The sequence below is a fragment of the Coffea eugenioides genome, chromosome 5 (genome assembly GCF_003713205.1).
Source record: "Coffea eugenioides isolate CCC68of chromosome 5, Ceug_1.0, whole genome shotgun sequence".
Classification (NCBI taxonomy): Eukaryota; Viridiplantae; Streptophyta; class Magnoliopsida; order Gentianales; family Rubiaceae; genus Coffea; species Coffea eugenioides.
In genome coordinates this window covers 42,362,569-42,380,514 of record NC_040039.1, presented here as the reverse complement: position 1 = coordinate 42,380,514, position 17,946 = coordinate 42,362,569, and the positions used below count along the sequence as shown (strand labels likewise).

Genomic DNA, 17,946 nt, shown 5'->3' with positions numbered 1-17,946 from the left:
ATTGTTACTGTTTATAACCCAACTGATACTGTTTATACAGTTCACATGATAAGATTGTTAAGAGCATAATCAATGCTGTACCATTCAAACAGTTGGACTAATGCCAACTTATCAAATAGTAGGTATGGAAATAAAAAATTCGACATCATTTTTTTATAATTATATTAGATAATTTTATAATTTTATAGGAAAGTAAATTAAAAATTATTACACGAGGATATTTTTAGATATTTATTTAAAAATTTGATCAAGTTAATATTATTTTAAAATTATCAAATTAAAGGAGATATATGTAATTTTCAAAACCTCAGTAGAGTTGAGTGAAATTGTCAGAAAACTCGTTATCCCTAGAAATTAATTAACCGGGAGGGAATCAACTAAACAGTTAAAAATATTGAAAACCAAAGTTTGATTGTGGGCGCCAAGCGCCTTTTGAATGCTGAAGAGAGTCGAGAGGAGGAAGGGTTCTCGGATGAAGAATGGGGTAAGTATGGATGGGGACCAGACATGCTTCGAGCAAACCAATAGGATGGTGGTCAAAAGAGGTGGCGGATCTGTTTGAGAAACAGATTAGCTAACGCATGTGCAGTGGGGTCGTTTTTTTCTTTCAACCATCCAAGAAGTATCCCATGACTATTTGTCATGTTGGGTAGAGAGCCCTTGTTTTTGAGGTTTTGCAGATCTTTCTTATCTCCTTTCATATTTGAGAACTGTTTCATCTCTTAAATTGAGATCGATACATTCTGGTTCCCTTGTTAATCTTCCTTTTATTAGATGGCCTCCACTAGTATCACTTGTATTTCTTCCATCTTGGATAATCTGCAAGCGCTGGAGAACGATTGTCCAGAATTTCCAAATGGGCAGCAGAAGTACCTGAAACGCATGCTAAGATATCTGAGAACATTTCTTCTGTGTGCGAGAAAATACAGCAACGATGATGTGCAATTACCATTTGACAACAAAATGAACCAGGCAGATAATCATTATGCAAGCCTAGAAGCTCTGGCAGTTCGGATTGGAGATGCCATTCCCAAGTGGGCAAAGGAGATCCAATCTTCTGATCAGCCTTGGGATACGGTCCATGATTTAGAAAAAGACATTAAATCCTTCGAACAAGAAATTTGCGAATGGTATGTCTTTTTCTTGGGTTCCTCGTCACAGCAGTCCAGTAATTCGCTCGTTCGAAAAGATGACCTCATGGAATTCATGGATTCTCTTCTGGAGAATCTAGTGAATTATTGGTCATGGATTCGGCCGGCACATGAAGTTCGACTAATTAAAGCCCTTGAAGAGAAGCTGGCGTTCATGAAAAACTTCATCCGTTTTGTCAAACTGTATGGTGTTCAAAACACAGAATTGGGACCTTTGTTGGTTCACACTGAAACCGTGGCTATCAATGCAGCACGCCTCTCTTATAAGTGCCAGTTTAAGAAGGGTTTCGGACCGCCCAAGGATGTCGTGGAAAGCATTTCGGAACTGCTGCAGAAGATTATTCCTGTTGAACATCAAGTCCTTGAGACTTGTATCCAGGCCCTGGCTGCTTCAAAGTTATCAAGACAATCACATGGAGACACAGATGAGCATCTGTTGAGAGACTTCTTCCATTCCCTCCTGTGTAATCTTTGGGAGAAACTAAAGCATGGTACTTGTCCTGTGATTTTGCGTCAGCTGCAAATGTTTTACGAGGGGTTAAATTCCTTGAGAACCATTTTGAAGGAGAAGCCAAAGGAGTTCGATGAGAAAGTAAGAGATCCTACTCGAGTCGTGAAATGTTATGGAGGAGATTTTATTTCCCCACTCTCTCTGAATGCAATCAAAGACGCCATACAAGCCAAGGATATGGATATTGTGTGTTCTGAGTTATTGGAAATAATTAAGCTCATCGATGCAGTAATCACAGAGAAGTGTCCAGAATCATCATCATTCAATTTTCCTAAGACCAATGGACTGGGCTTTGTTGATTCCCTTCTGGAAAAGATGATGGATGTGACAAGTTCTGAGGCTGGCTCGATTGCTTTGATCGATCATCCAATTCAAAAAGTCCAGGAAGAACTTGTTTGTTTACGCTCTTTGCTGAGGAAAATTGTGAAGCTGCACAATGAAGACGAGGACGTCCAGGCAATTTGGAATCGTATTGTTGGGGTGGCATATAGGATAGAGTTTCTTATTGACTCCTTAATAACTGGAAATATCTTTGATTCTTCTTCAATGTCCATTCATTCCATTTTAGAAGAAATGAACATCATTAAAGCTGCAGCCTTGAAGATTTGTGGTAGCGAAAGACTTGGTGGAGAAGTAAAGGAACTAACGAAGAGATTCAATCACATGCCACAACAAGGAAGTAAGCCAATAGTCAATGATGTGGTGGTGGGATTCGAGGATGAGACGGCATCGATAATCAATGGACTCAGAAATGGATCATGCCAAGTGAAAATTGTTTCCATTGTGGGTATGCCGGGATGCGGTAAGACAACTTTGGCTAGAAAAGTGTACAATGATTCTTCAATGAAGTCCCATTTTTATGAGCGTGCTTGGTGTACTGTTTCTCAAATATATCACAAGAGAAATCTGTTGCTTCAAATTTTGACTTCTATTGAGTCCAAGCTTCCTGAGGATGTTTTTAAGATGGGTGAAGAAGATCTGGCTCTTCAAGTCAAAAGACGTTTGCTGAAAAACAGATATCTCATTGTTTTGGACGATGTATGGGACATTGATGCATGGAACGGATTGGAAGCCTCATTCCCTGATGATGGAAATGGAAGTAGAGTTATCTTGACAAGTCGGCTCCGTGGTGTTGCTTCCCAAGACCAACTCGACCATGAACCATATTCTCTTCGTCAACTCGCTCCTAATGAGAGCTGGGATTTGCTAAAAGGGAAGTTATATCCTGGACAAGATTTGGCTCCTCCAGAACTATGTGAAATTCGACAGCAAGTCGTGGAAATGTGTCAAGGACTACCTCTTACGGTTGTCATTCTTGCCGGAATTCTCTCAAGGATGGACCGACATGATTGGAAAGAAGCTGTGGAAGGTTTAAGTTCAAGGAATGTTTCTAGTACGGAACAATGTACCGCTACATTAGAGCTGAGTTACAAACATTTACCTGATACTTTGAAGGCATGTTTTCTTTATTTTGGAGCCTTTCCAGAAGACCATGAACACAATACCAAGAGGTTGATTTCTCTATGGGTCGCTGAAGGTTTTGTTCAAAAAACTCATCCCAAGAGATCAGAGGATGTGGCAAATGATTACCTGATGGAACTTATTAGCAGAAGCTTAGTCACAGTTTCCAAACCAAGATCCATTGATGGGGTCAAAGCCTGTCGCATTCACGATTTGTTGTATGAGTTTTGCGTGACAAAAGCCAAAGAAGAAAACTTTTCACGGCTGGTACGCAGGGATGATAAACTATCTGATATCAATGTGCCATTCTTCCTACGCCGCTTATGCATTGATTCTAAGGTGGAGCACTTTGACAACTTGAGGTTATGTTCTCCTGCCATACGCAGTCTATTATTATTCAGTCACGATGAAGGCAATGGAAGTTGTTTTGACCTTCGATTCATTTTTCACATCATAAAACTTGTCAAAGTGTTATATTTGAGCCAAATTAAACTAGAAGGCATCTTTCCTAGAGAACTAGAACTGCTTGTTCACTTGAGGTACTTGGCAATTCTAGGTAATGGCAGTCCCGTCCCAGCATCAATAAGTTATCTCACCAACTTGGAAACTTTGATTTGGCGAAATTCTAGGAGTCATGGTTCAGTTTCATTGCCAGATACTATATGGAACCTGAAGAAATTAAGGCATTTACAACTAATGGACGAGGTCGATAAGAATTATCATTTTAGATTCCCTGAGAACAACCTTGACAACTCTTCACAGTTGTGTGACTTAGATATCTTGTCCTGTCTAAGCCTCAATCCTCGGAAGAACATCAACAAGTTGTTGAGAAAGTTTCCAAATATCCGCAAGCTGAGAAGCTCTCTTTATCTCGATAAGGGCTGTGAATATCATGTAGCAATGGATTGTCTAAGTCATTTGGAATCGCTCAGTCTGAGTTGCGTTGTTTACGGCGGTGACCGATATCAGTTAGATTTCCAATTTCCTTTGACCATTAAAAAATTGACCCTATCTTATTTTCGCTTGCCATGGAGCAAAATGGCAGCAATTGGAAATCTACCCAATCTTGAGGTGCTCAAATTACTCAAACAAGCCTTTGAGGGGGAAATATGGGAAATGGAAGCAGAGAAGTTCCCTAGTGTTCGTTTCTTGAAATTAGCTTCCTTGAACATTGTGAAGTGGACAGCCTCCTCCGAGTATGAATACGAGGACCAGTACTATTTTCCTCGTCTCCAGAAGCTAGTGTTAGAAAGCTGTGATGCATTGCAGGAGATCCCTTCTTGTTTGGGAAATAGTTCAACTCTTGAAATAATTGAGGTGTCAAAATGTCCCAACTGTACCAGTTCATTGGAGGAAATTCAGGAAGAGCAAAGAAGCAATGGATATACCGATCTGAAGATCCTTATCTCATAATGGACGATTGATCTTCTCAAGTAAGTTTTTTTAAGTCCTTTACTTATGTACTGCTACGGGTTATGTGTATCTGTTTAGCATCAAGCTCAAGTTGTTCTTTTTCTTAATTAGTATTGGAAGGCTGCAAATTTTTGGAGGAGATCCCTTCTTGTTTGGAAAATATATCAACTCTTGAAATAATTGCGGTGTCTAAATGTCCCAACTCTAATATTTCAGTGGAGCAAATTCAGGAAGAGCAATTAAGCAGGGGAAATACCCATCTGAAGATCCTTATTTCACGATGGATGACTGATCTTTTCAAGTGTGTTTGGTTTGGTTATCTGTATCAGTTTGGCATCAAGATCAAGTTGTTCTTTTTTCCAATTAGTATTGGAAGGCTGCAAATTTTTGGAGGAGATCCCTTCTTGTTTGGGAAATAGTTCAACTCTTGAAATAATTGAGATGTCTAAATGTCCCAACTCTACAAGTTACAGTTACAGCAAATTCGGGAAGAGCAAATAAGCATGGGATATACTGATCTGAAGATCCTTATTTCATAATGGATGACCGATATTCTCAAGTATGTTTGGTTTGGGCAGCCACTTCATTGTACTTCTTTTTTCTTTGACAGTCCATTGCTTCTGCACTACTAATGGTCTTGTGTCTCTGTTCAGCATCAAGATCAAGTCATTCTTGTCTTCTTTGTAAGTTTTTCGTTTTTCCTGTGACAGAATCTTGTAGTGGGATATCACTTCCCAAGTTTGATGTTGTTTGTAAAGATTCAAGTGGATTTGTCTCAAATAAGAGTCAGGTTTTCAAGAATGTTTTGCACTTATTTGAAGGTAATACTGCTTAGTTGCATATCGACTACTGTTTTGTTCAACCTATAGGTATAGGTACAACTAAATTAGTTCGTCGAGTAGAATAAATGCCATTGACGTCCTATATATTTTCTAGAATTCATGGTTACAATTTCTGATCTTTCTGACTCTCCCAGTAGAACTTTAGTAAATCATATAATCAATCAGGTTTAAAATCAAGCACTCGCCATATTAATACCTGTTATATATAGCGGTTTACTAGAATCCATTTCTTGATCCAATTATAATAGTTTAATAGATCAGGCAAAATCGGACCTCTTCCCCCATTCAAAATTTGAAATAAATCGTAGAAGGGAGCCTATAACGATTTCAGGTTTGCTGGCACAATCATCAATTCAATATTATACTACATTTTGAAATTTCAGGGATATAGATATGCAGGCTAAAGTAAAAGTTCCTCTTTGTCTGAGCATTTGATGCATTTCTTGTGCAACAAAAATAAAACCAATTCAAGATAGGACTTAACAAAATTAGAATGGATTGCTCAAAAAAATAAAAAATAAAAAATGGAAGGGATTAGAGCAGATCAGTTCAAGAAAGGCTTCAGCATAACAAGAAAGGGATCATCAGACAACTTCCAAATCAAAATAAAAATTAATAATGAAGGACATGGGCCTTTTAAAAATAACATCATGTCGTGTGATTCATGCTTCCTCTTAAATACTACGTGGAAGACCTAATGACCATGTGGAAGGCAAGTTTTTAAAGGTTATACTCGAATTTTTTTAAATCTCTTTTACCCTCCTATTAATAAGTGTCGAGCCTGTGCAATAGTAAATACCTACTCAAATAAAGTACAAAATTTTATATATAACGGTGAGTAGAGTTGAATCCATAAGGACTCGAAAAAAATTTATTTCTTCTAAAGTTCAAGTATGGGGGGGATTTTTGGGAAAATGGAAGTAATTCAATAAATAAATAAGTAATTGAAAACTAAATGATAATGTATTAAAATTGAATCAATAATAATTGAACTCTAGCCCAGAAATAACTTTGGAAATTGTTCATTTAATTGATTATTGATGCAATAATAATTCCACTTATTAACTGATAAACAAGTTATAACTGCCAACTAAGCAATGACAGTTAACTTCTCCTTATTTTATCGATAGTCAAGGTACTACTATTAGCCATTGCCCTAATCAAGAAATAACCCTAACTATGATCTTAGAGTTCAATTTTCCAATTACCTTAAGAACTAGAAAAGTCATGTTCCAACCAAATAACACGCTACAACGGTTATTTTAAGTTAGCCCATATATTCCCCTGACACAAATCCAATCATGTCAGTCACCACTAATTTAAAGTAATTAAATAATTACGGATTTAACTGCTCTAATGGTTGTAAGTTGTTAGATTAAAGTAAATATTGGGCGTCCTTGATATTCAAATAAAATAATAACCATAAGAAATTAATTCAGAGAACATATGAATACCAGTAAATAAAAGATATAAATATAATTAATTCGATTTCACAATTTTTAGGTGAACCAAATCCTTTTTTGTTTCTTGATTAGAATGACAAACTTAGTTCATCATCATGGAAAAAGCCATGCGCAAAATATTGAAATTTATTACTGCGGGCATTCACCAATTGAAATGAATTCCAGAGGAAAAGAAAAGGAAGTCCGTTGTCTTGTTTCTTGCTAAGAATAAAAGATACTCCCTCCGTCCCATTTTGATAGTCTGTTTTCCTTTTTCGTCTGTCCCAAATTGTAGTCCACTTTCCAATTGAACAATATAGTTGTATTTTAATTTTTCTAAAATACCCTTATTCAATGTAAGTTGTTGTTACTATAAATCTATCCCATTTAATGAGAGTTGATTCTTTTTTTACCATCAATTTAAGTTCCCATAAAGTTGTACTCTAATTAATGTGAGGGTATTTTAGGAAAATAGTTACCTAAATTGATTGTTCCAACAAAGTTAACTACTTTTTCATAAACTGTGTGAAAAAAAAATCAGGACTATCAAAATGGGACGGAGGGAGTACCTACTAACTAGTCTCCCACTTGGGGAACGAAGAGATAAAGAAACAATAATCCTCTGTCGTTCCGTTTCCTAATACTACTAGACTATTTCTATTTAGCGAAATCCAATTTCCAATCCGCCTTGATTCTTTCAATAAGTCAAGATAGATAACTAGACCAGTGACCTAATAAAAATAGGAGACTAGTCATTCCGTGCAGAGTTCGACTTCCACGGCTTCGTTCCGACTTCAATTCAAGATTGAAAATCGCGCACAAAATCTAGAGTTTCCGGACACGCAGAGTTAGATCTTGATGCACCTATACCAAATTTACATAGAAATTAGTTAAAATTTTTAACTCATTTTTGTTTCGAATCCTTACAACCAACACCAATTATCAAATATAAGTAGAATTTATCAATTAACGCAATATTTGATCAAAATTAAAGGAAAAATAATCATGAATTTTATAACAAAAATGCAACCTATCACCTGTCCTCTCCCACATCCTTTTCCCTCCTAATTAAGGAGCACATGATTCGAATACTAAACTTGATAGTTAAGAAGATTCTAATAGCGCTTCTCTGACCATTGGTTTGATCCGGTGGTTAGTAATACTCTGATTGCTCAACCAAGTTTATGAATTCTCTAAGAGCTTATTTATCTTTCTTAAGTACAATTATATACCATTGGGGGGGGGGGGTTTATGGTAGTTAGCAGAATAACTTCTAATACACAGCACATATTAAATTGATTGTTATACAAAATGAAGGAAGAAAAACGCAAGTTAAGAAAGTTCCTCTCTTTTTTAATCCCTCTCGATATTTTTTCCACTCCCAATTATTAGGCTCAGGGTTTGAATCTTAAATTTGACATTGAGAAAAATCCAAGTTAAGAGAGCTAATTGTACTTTGTTGTACAATTAGATCATTAGATCATATAGCAACCAGGTAAAGAATTAAGAAACCCAACATTTTAATAATTTGTTGTATTGCTGTTCAGCTTGATCCATTTTGTGATCGAATTGCAATAAATCTAAGGAAAATACCTTTTAATTTTTTTTTTTAGGTTTGCTGCCTCAGTTTCTTAATCATTTCGAATTTATATGTATATAGGTTTGCAGCCTAAAATAAAAGCTAGTTTGTCTTTGTCATATTTGAACAATTTCTTGAACACCAATTACAAAACTAATTCAAGATACCATAAAAAAAAGTTCATTTCCTGTATCTAAAACGAAATTCAGCTTCATTATATTATACTTCTACATGGTGCTAATGAATTGGAAGAAACAAGGATATCATCTTCCAAACTGATAGAATAAAATCATTTGATGTCATTGATGTCACCATTAGGGCTTAGTAGTTAGTACACAGCCCTCATTTGCCGAATGAGATCGCCTCTAATCTGGACTGTCCAAAAATTTCAAATGGACAATCCAAATCAACCCGATCTCGTTTGGCAAGATCAGGTGTTGGCCATGACAAAGGCTTTTAAGGTTATTATGAGGTAAGAGATTAAGAATTCGACTCTTCCTTCCTATCAATTGTCACTAATACGTGACTTTTTCAAATTCAATGAGCATCCTTTGGCACCTGTTTGGTTCAAGGGTAGTTTAATTCACTTTGGTTTCCAATGACCTAGTTCAGTCTATCCCCTTCCCTATAATATAGAAGTAGGATTAGGTATAAATGCAAAAATGTTTAAAACACACTTTATATGTGTATTCAATAATAAAATGGCACACTCTACGTTTGTGCAAGTAATAAAAATATTTATTTTGTGAAAATTTTTTCATGTAAATTGGTCAAAAACAAGTAGTATTCAACTTAAATGGACAAGAAGCTTCCTCATAGCAATTGAAATAGGATCAGATAAAGTGCAAATGGAAAAGTTCAAGTAAAGCCCAGAAATAATTGTTGTAAAGTAAAATATGCACGGCAAGCAAGCAAGCATTATGCGATAAATCCTTCAAAAAAGAAGTATTATGCCATAAAAAATTTATATCTAATTATATCTCACTATGCATTAACATGAAATCTTATTTACCATAATATATTAGTCAGTAGTGTTCCATGTCAGTTTACATTTAGAATTTCATTGCTTCAACTTGTAAAGTTTGCCTGGAAAAGTTAAAAAAAAAAGAACAATATTGTCATTGTTTCTGATACCAATTTTAATGGCGTGATCTCCCAATGATCTTTCGTCTCCATAACTTTTGAATATAATCGACGGTCGTGCTTCAGGCCGGCCGCTGCTGGCGCCTCCACTTGCGACAATTTGTCTTCTTCATTAGTAATGGGACAACAAAGATATAAAGGCACTCAAATAAAATAAAGGCATTCAAATAAAATAGAGGTAGTATGACCTGTTTTCCACAAGGCAGCAAAAACATTATTGTATAGGAGGTAAAACCGGTCATCAATTTCAAGATAGCTAAACTAAACACAGGTTTGTATAGGAGTTAAATCAAGATTTTAGATGTGTTTTCAAACTTGGACCGGACTGGCCGGTCGAATCGAGAACTGGCCAAGTGTCCAGTCCGAGTTACTCTAAAAACCCGAATGTATAAAAATTTGGTCAAACTCGGTCAAAAATCGGGTTTGACGGGCAAACTGGATGAATCAGTTTGATGTCAAAGCTTTTTTTTTTTTGAAATAGTCAAAGCATTTTCAAAATTATGTTTTGGCCCCTAGGTTGTTAAAAATTATTAATATATCTCAAATATTTAATACTTTATAAATGTTGCCCTAAAGTTTGGTGTTATTTTCAATTAAATCCATAATTTTAATTCTAAACTTGTTAATGTTCATTGAATAATATAAATTGCTACTTGATCATTCTAATTTCTTTCTATTTTCTTGTTAAATATATTTGAAATATCAAATATATATGAATATACATTTATTAATATTAACATGCTCTTAAGTATTTTACATACAATATTTTAATTTTTAAATAATTTTTATTTATGACGCCATCCGGTTCAATCCTGATCGAATCCGTCGAACCCATTGATCTCTGACCCCTGAACTCGACCGAGTTGATGCCCAATTCGAGTCTGAAAACATACGATTTTTGTACTATACCAAACGGGATTTGGTGTAGTGAAGCTGCAGAAAGATGATATAATGCATAGGTTTTGTAAGGAGTGATTGCAAAACCCTCAGCTTCTTCCTTCTCTTAATACTAGACTAGATGTACGCGAATGGAGTAAATAATATTATCTTTCATAATTTCGCATTTTATCATACAATCCTCCTATTGTTTAAAATATCCAATTAACCTATCTATGATTTTACGTAAAGCCGAAAATAAACAAAAAGCAACTATAGTCATGGTGATCAACCTATGTGCATGCTAGCTAGAAACATGGTATATGTGAAAATATGGAATTGCCACTTATTCCCCTTATGGCTTTGCATTTGGCCACATAATCCCCTGTTAATTTTATGTAAAGTGGTTAGACACTTGTTGTGCTTAAATATTAACTAATGCTTGGAAATACTTTTTTTTTTTTTGGTTGGGGTCAATTTTTCCACTTTATATGATGCTACAAAAGAGTTAAATGGATATTGTTGAATACAGTGGTAGAACCAAAAACTTTAGTTTAGAGGAGGCAAAAAATCCAACATATAGTAACAACACATATTGTAGCTTATAAAGCATGGTAAATTTAAAATCAAAATTATGTATTTCAATAATAAAAGACAAAGTATAAACCAAACTACAAAATTTGGATTCCCTACCATTCGATTTCCTATCAATGCGAGAAATAACTACCTAATATACTAATAGATTAATAATTCATATTACTGGCCTCGTTTATTTTTTTCTTACATTAATAGAAGCAATAATCATTACGTAGTTCTAAAACAACAAACTCAAATTAAAAATAACTATTTCAAAATTAATAATACAATTTAAAATATAATAAAAAAAGTTTGAAGGAAATAAAAATAAAAACTTGCCTTGCAAAACTGGAGTTTGAGAACCGTTGATGCTTGAAGCATAATAATGGAGCTTAGAAAGAGTGGATCCTTGAGAAGCCAGATAAAAAGTTGTGACTTTGTATTTTTTTAACTAATCCTCGTACATTCTTAAGTCAAGTGGATTCTATTACCTTTTATTTCCTTTATTTACTTTTATGTAGTGTTTTTCAGTTGTTATTTTTCTATTGTAAGCTGTGAATGAATTGAGCATTTAACAAATAGTTTGAACTCAACACATTAAGGGCTCGATTTGACGGTGGATATTTGGCAAGCTCAAGCTCGAGTTCAAACAATATAACAAGAGGAGGAAATAATATAATATCGAGTATGTAATATTGAATTGAACTTGATCTCAAATTTAGAGCTCGTATAGGATTCGAGTTCAAATTTTGAATCGAGCATAATGGGTCAAAATTTCGATTCGATTCATTTCTGAGCCCATTTGTACTAATGCTACACTAATACGAGAAGGAAATAAGAGTTTATTTGATATAAGAGTCTTATAAAAAGAGCAATTAAAGGGGACAAGAAATAGACAAATGTATGAAGAGTAATTAAGAGGAGCCAGAAGTAGTTATGCATGTTAGGGGGAGGGGAAGGGGGAGGAGATTAATTGTTAGGGTGCATTTTAGTGAGATATTTTGATAATATTGCATAATTTTTTTGACTAAATGTTGCACTATTTGGGAGATTCTACTCAGGTTTTGTGTTTGGTATTAATTGCAGGAAGTGGTGAAAAAAGGTGCTGAAAATCAAATTCCAGAAGATTTCCAGACAGCACGCCTAACTCCAACCTTCAAAAGCCGGATTCTTGTGATTCTTCGCACATGGGGAGCTTCAAAAAAAGAGTGAAGTGGCTGGCTAAAAATTGAAAAATCAGTGGGGTCACTCCAAAGCGGAAGAAAGTGACTTGTAATAGGAATTGTTATTTAGAAAGTGTTTGGCATTCGGATACCAACTTTTTAGGAGAAAAACTAGGACTAGGGTACGTCTCTTTCTCTGGTAGGCCTGGCCACAAAAAGAAAAATCAATTCCTTCACCTTTTTTGGTGGCTACCAACGTGGAGAAGAGATTGTACTCCTTTTGGTCTTTGACTTTGCTTACTTTTTTGGGAATAACTTGAGAAGAGCCACTGTTGTTGACTTGTTCAATTGCTTTTTCCCTTGTTTTGACCGAATTGGTACATCAGACTCTTTCTATGTTTTTTTTTGTGGGAGACAATAAAAAGTAACGAATTTTCTTGTTCTTTCTTTCTCTGTTGACCAATTTCGTGAAACAAGCATGGACGGTTTTTCTCAACTGCTTTGCGTGGCACGTTCTCCATTAATGGAGAACTAACCTCCTAATTCTAGTCAAGGGGACAACTGAAGATTGGTTCGACAATTATTGTGAGATCTAAATTATTTTAACCTCTTCCTTCATTTATTGGTATTTATATGTTTTCTGCTTTTAATTGTTATAGCTTTTATGTATGATTGAATAGTGCACAATATTTAATTATTTACGTAGGCTATTTTGCTATTTGGGGATAGTTGAATCCGTAATTATTCGATTACCTCCGTCCCGGTAACAACTGACATAATTGGATTTATGTCAGAAAAACATACGATCTAATTTAAACAAACTCTCGTAGCGTGTTTGTTAATTAGGATTGAGCTTTTTTAATTCTTAAGGCAATCTAGAAATTAAATCCTATGGTCGTACTTAGGGTTATTTCTTGGTTAGAGAAATAGTTAACGATCGTACCTTGACTATCGAAAAAGTAAAGAAAAGTTGGTTGTTTATCGCGTGCATGACACTTATAATCAATCTATTAATAATTGTTAGAATTATATTTGAATCGATGATCAGTTGCATGAACCATTTCTGAAGTGTACCTTTGGCTAGAGCTCTCCCAATTATTTCTTTCAATGAATTATTTTTTTGCCTTTAATTTGTTTATTTAGCAATTCATTAGCATTCAATCCTGAATCCCCCCGTTTGTCTTGACTCGAAAGGAAACGAACTGTTCTCCAGTCCCTGAGGAGATGATCCTGCTTGTTACCGTCTACTATTTAGTAAATTTTGTCAGTTAATTAATTCTGGTATATCGGATTAAGCAAACTTTTCAAAAACAGACTGAATCAAGTAACCCATTGCACATCTAGAATCCCTGCTCCAATACCTAGAATTGATTATTGACTGCTTTTGGTGGTAATTAGTTTTATTATTATTATTGCACAGGTTCGGCACCTATCAATTTTTGGCGTCGTTATTGGGGACTGGCGCTTGAATTATTTGTTTCTCTTTTAGTTCAGTTTATTTTTGATATTTTTGATAGTTTATGCCACGTTCTTCTCACACAGGAGAATTGATATACGACCCTATGTTTGAAAAGGCAGCGCGCAGGCGAAAGCAAGAGACCAAGAGACGAAAAGAAGGGCAGTCATCTACTGCAAACGAGTCAGTAGTAGACGAAATTAGCATGACCAACAACCGAACACTAAGAGAGCTGGCTGCTCCGGAGTTGATCCACCAGCCTTTGTGCATTACATTCCCAACTTTAGTTGAGAACACTTCCTTCGAACTAAAATCAGGGTTAATTCATCTCTTACCCTCATTCCATGGTCTCTCTGGTGAGGAACCCTATAAACACGTCTAAGAGTTCGAAGTGGTATGTTCTAACATGAAGCCTCCTGGGATTACTGAAGAGTAAATCAAATTTAGAGCCTTCCCTTTCTCTCTCAAGAATGCAGCGAATGATTGCCTATACTACCTACCCGCGGGTAGTATCACAACATGGGTCCAGTTGAAAAAGAAATTTTTAGAAAAATCTTACCTGCATCCTGGGCTGCGAGTTTGAGGAAGGAAATATGCAGCAGCAGTACCCCGGAGAATCTTTGTATGACTATTGGAAAAGGTTCAATAAGTTGTGCACTAGATACCCTCAGCATCAAATTAGTGAGCAGCTATTGATCTAGTACTTCTATGAGGGGCTGCAATCATCTGACAGAAGCATCATCAACGCTGTGAGTGGAGGAGCACTGGCAAATAAGACACCGAGAGAAGCATGGGAGTTTATTGAAGCAATGACAAAAAATTCTCAATAATTTGGCTTCCGTGAGAGTAACTCTCCTCTACTACCCACCCGTAGGGTCAATGAGGTAGAGACGTCATCCATTCAGTAGCAACTGTCAGAGTTGACGTCTTTTGTTCGACAATTAGCCATAGGGAATGCGCAGCGAGCGAAGGTATACGGAGTTTATACAAGTATGGACCATCCCACAGATGCATGCCCCATTGTGCAAGAAGATGGAGCTGAGCAAGTAAACATGGCAGGTGGCATCCCAGCGTCCCATAGACAGTATGACCCGTACTCCAACACGTATAATCCCGGTTGGAAAGATCATCTCAACTTCAGTTACGGGAACAAGTCGCAGAATTCGTTCGGGAATAGTCCTCCAGGATTTCAGCAACCATGGCAAGTGAAACCTCAGCTTTCATCTGCAGATTCAGGAGAATCTTAGGCAGGCATTGTCAAGAGTCTGGCCATAAGTACTGCTCTATTTCAAAAGAAAACTAGAGCGAGCCTGTTAGAAACTAGAGCGGGCCTGTTGAAAACTAGATCGGGCATGAAAAATATGGAGATCAAATAAGTCATATGACAACTGCAATTAATCGCCTGGAGTCGCACGTCTTTGAAAAATTGCCATCACAACTCGAGACAAATCTCAAAAATGTAAGTGCCATGACACTGAGAAGTGGCAAGGAAGTGGAGGAACCTAAGCTGACAAATCCAAAGAGCAAAAGTGAGAAAGAGATAAAAAAGGAGATTGAAGAAGAATGGCGTATTCGCGAAGACTCTAAGGTAACATTTACCTCTTCAATTCCTATTAAATCTAACTTATCTCCTTTTCCTTACAAGTTAGAGAAGACAAAGAAGGTAGAGAAGAAAAAAGAAATTCTAGATGTGTTCCGAAAAGTGGAGATCAATATTCCCTTGTTGGATGCCATTAAGCAGATACCAAACTACGTAAAGTTTTTGAAGGATCTATGCACCCACAAGAGGAAGCTCAGGGGTGACGAAAGAATGGCAGTGGGAGAAAATGTGTCGGCTATATTTCAAAGGAAACTCCCACCAAAGTGTGGGGACCCAGATATGTTCATAATTCCATGTAAAATAGGAGATACCCCAATTAGAAAAGTAATATTGGATCTAGGGACGTCGATTGATGTAATGTCTAAAACTATTTATGCATTTCTAAATCTTGGGCCATTAAAAGGCATAAGCATCATAATCCAACTAGCGGACCGTACCAATGCTTATCCAGAGGGGTTAGTTGAAGATGTTTTGGTGCAGGTCAATAAGTTAGTTTTTCTAGCAAATTTTTATTTCCTAGATATGGGGGATGAAAGATCAGTAAATTCGTTACCTATTTTGTTAGGTACACTATTTTTAAGCACTGCTAGGACAAAAATAGATGTGAATGAGAGTACTCTATCAATGGAGTTTGATGGAGAAATTATAAATTTTAATATTTTTGATGCGATGAAATATCCGGAAGAATTTAACTCTATTTTTATTTTGAGTGTTATTGAACCCCTTGTATAGGAAACCATTGAATTGGAGGGAGAGGATGCATTGGGAATGATTTTGGCCAGACATCTTGAGTTAGGAGCAACTCTTAGTGTGAAAATAAGTGATGAGTTTTACCGTGCGGTTGAAGCACTGCACTCACTTCCATCAATTTCTTCAAGGTATAAGCTCACTTCTGTTTTTGTACCTGAAACTCAGAAAAAGTTTTTGCCTTCTGTTGTACAGGCACCCGAGCTGGAGTTCAAGCCTTTCTCGAACCATTTGAAGTATGCATTTCTCGGGAATATGATTGGCTCTTTGTGGACCATATTTGACTGTAGATTTCAAGAGTGGCCAAGGTGCTGGCCCTGAACTGAATTTTGATAAAACGTGACTTGTTTAGGGTGAGTATTTCTTGTATGTTTGTGCAATAAGTGACCATGTGAATATCTGTGAGTGATTGTTTGAATGTTAAATGATTTCTAATGATTGTTAAATAGGTTTTCGATGGGCGAGTGCGTACTTTATCGCACTCAACCCAAGCCAAAAAGTGAATTTTCAATGATTGAATACTATTTCGTTGCCAGTTGACTTGAGCCAGAAGAGGATTCGGTCGGGCGGCTGGTGACTCTGAAACAGTGTTTTGGTATACTCGAGTATGACTACGAAAGTTGATGGAGAACTGGCCAGTGAATTGGCTAGTGGTGGAAAATGAAATGAATGAACTGAAATATTGAAGTTATAAGTGAAGAAATTAATGATTGAAGGAAGGAGAATGACTGGCTGAATGAATGATGGATAGAACGAAGGGCTCTACATGAGCATGTATCCTTTTAATGAGTGTGTTTTCATTATTTTTATATTGTGAATGTTTTCTAGAATGATTATTATTAAATTAATAATGTCCTTGTTTTAATTGTTTGGTTATGTGTAGGGGAACCTTACTGAGTTTTAGTTCACCCCTCTATTCCGTTACATTTGTTTTCCTTACAGGGTTGAGAGCAAGGACGAACGATTAGAGGACGACTAACGTTTGACTGGAACTTTTGTTGTGTAATAGTGATAATATTAGTAGTTGGTTGGATCTTGAATTTTTGTGCTTAACCTTGAGGATTGTATATCTGTGTTAATGATTGTATATATGTTAAGTTTGATTGGCACATCTTTACTTGCTCTTGAAGCGATAAGTGAGTGAGTTCCGATGAGAGTTGGGCAGGCGGTTGGCCGAACCCCCTTTGGTTCGCCTTAGGGGGAGGTGGGGTCGTCACACGTCTCTTCCTCCATCTCGGTGCCGTCGCCGCTACTCTACCGCTGTCATCCCTACTACCTATCCTCCACTCAGGTAATTTTTTCTTTAATTTTCTGTTACTTTTAGTTGAGCACAGATTTTTAATTGTTAGCTGAGGCCAGATATTATAATTTGTAGCTGATGACAGATAGTTTGTGTTTAATTGGGGTGCTGTGATTTGGTCTTTGGCTACTTTTGGCTATCTGCTCAATTTTGCATTAAAATCGTGGTATTTGGGGGTTTTTTGCTGTGTTTACCTGTTTAATTAGTTTTTGGTGTGTTTATTGTCTATTTCCTTAATTGTCGGTGTTTGGAGCTGTGATTGGGGAGCCTTTGTTTAATTGGCTGCCATTTGACTTATTTTGAGTACTTGGACCTTGCCCCTGCCCTGTTTACTGGTATCAAATGGCTAAACTAAAAGATAAAAAAAGGAATAGACCATCCACCTCCAACCCACAGCCAACTGTACCTTTGAGTGGGCCTTCCCAAGCGACTGTTCCGGGAGGCTCCCGAACCCGCCTTGGGCGGAATAGGGAGGTTCACATCTTCTCTCCAACCCACTTCGGGGGCCATTTGACCTTTACCAGGGCTGCCGATAAGGAAAGGTATGCCGCTGCTTGCACAAGAAAAATTATTCCTTGTAAGTTTATCCACGGCCCTACACTTGATCTTCTGAATATCAGGGATGAGGTCACTAGAAAGTTCGCCGCCATAGGCTGGACCTGTTATGCTGCTATCATTTTACCTGC

At 36.6% G+C, this 17,946-nt stretch overlaps 2 protein-coding genes across 5 annotated transcripts in view; both read left to right on the top strand.

The window, feature by feature from the left end:
* Nucleotides 1-774: 774 nt before the first annotated feature.
* LOC113771712 (putative late blight resistance protein homolog R1B-12) lies at nt 775-3,683 on the top strand. Its single transcript, XM_027316281.1, has 2 exons — nt 775-3,485; nt 3,680-3,683. Exons 1-2 carry the CDS (start codon nt 775-777, stop codon nt 3,681-3,683), a joined length of 2,715 nt encoding a protein of 904 aa, XP_027172082.1.
* Nucleotides 3,446-17,946, top strand: part of LOC113769886 (putative late blight resistance protein homolog R1A-3) — a 79,935-nt gene continuing 65,434 nt past the window's right edge. Inside the window, exons 1-2 of one of the 4 annotated variants that reach the window (XM_027314202.1) lie at nt 3,446-4,556; nt 4,753-5,337. In XM_027314202.1, the coding sequence (XP_027170003.1) occupies nt 3,820-4,536 (717 nt within the window). In that variant the 5' untranslated portion in view covers nt 3,446-3,819 and the 3' untranslated portion in view covers nt 4,537-4,556; nt 4,753-5,337. Of the gene's footprint in view, nt 4,557-4,647; nt 5,338-17,946 lie in introns of those variants that run through there. The other 3 variants (XM_027314201.1, XM_027314204.1, XM_027314203.1) reach the window with 3 other exon arrangements.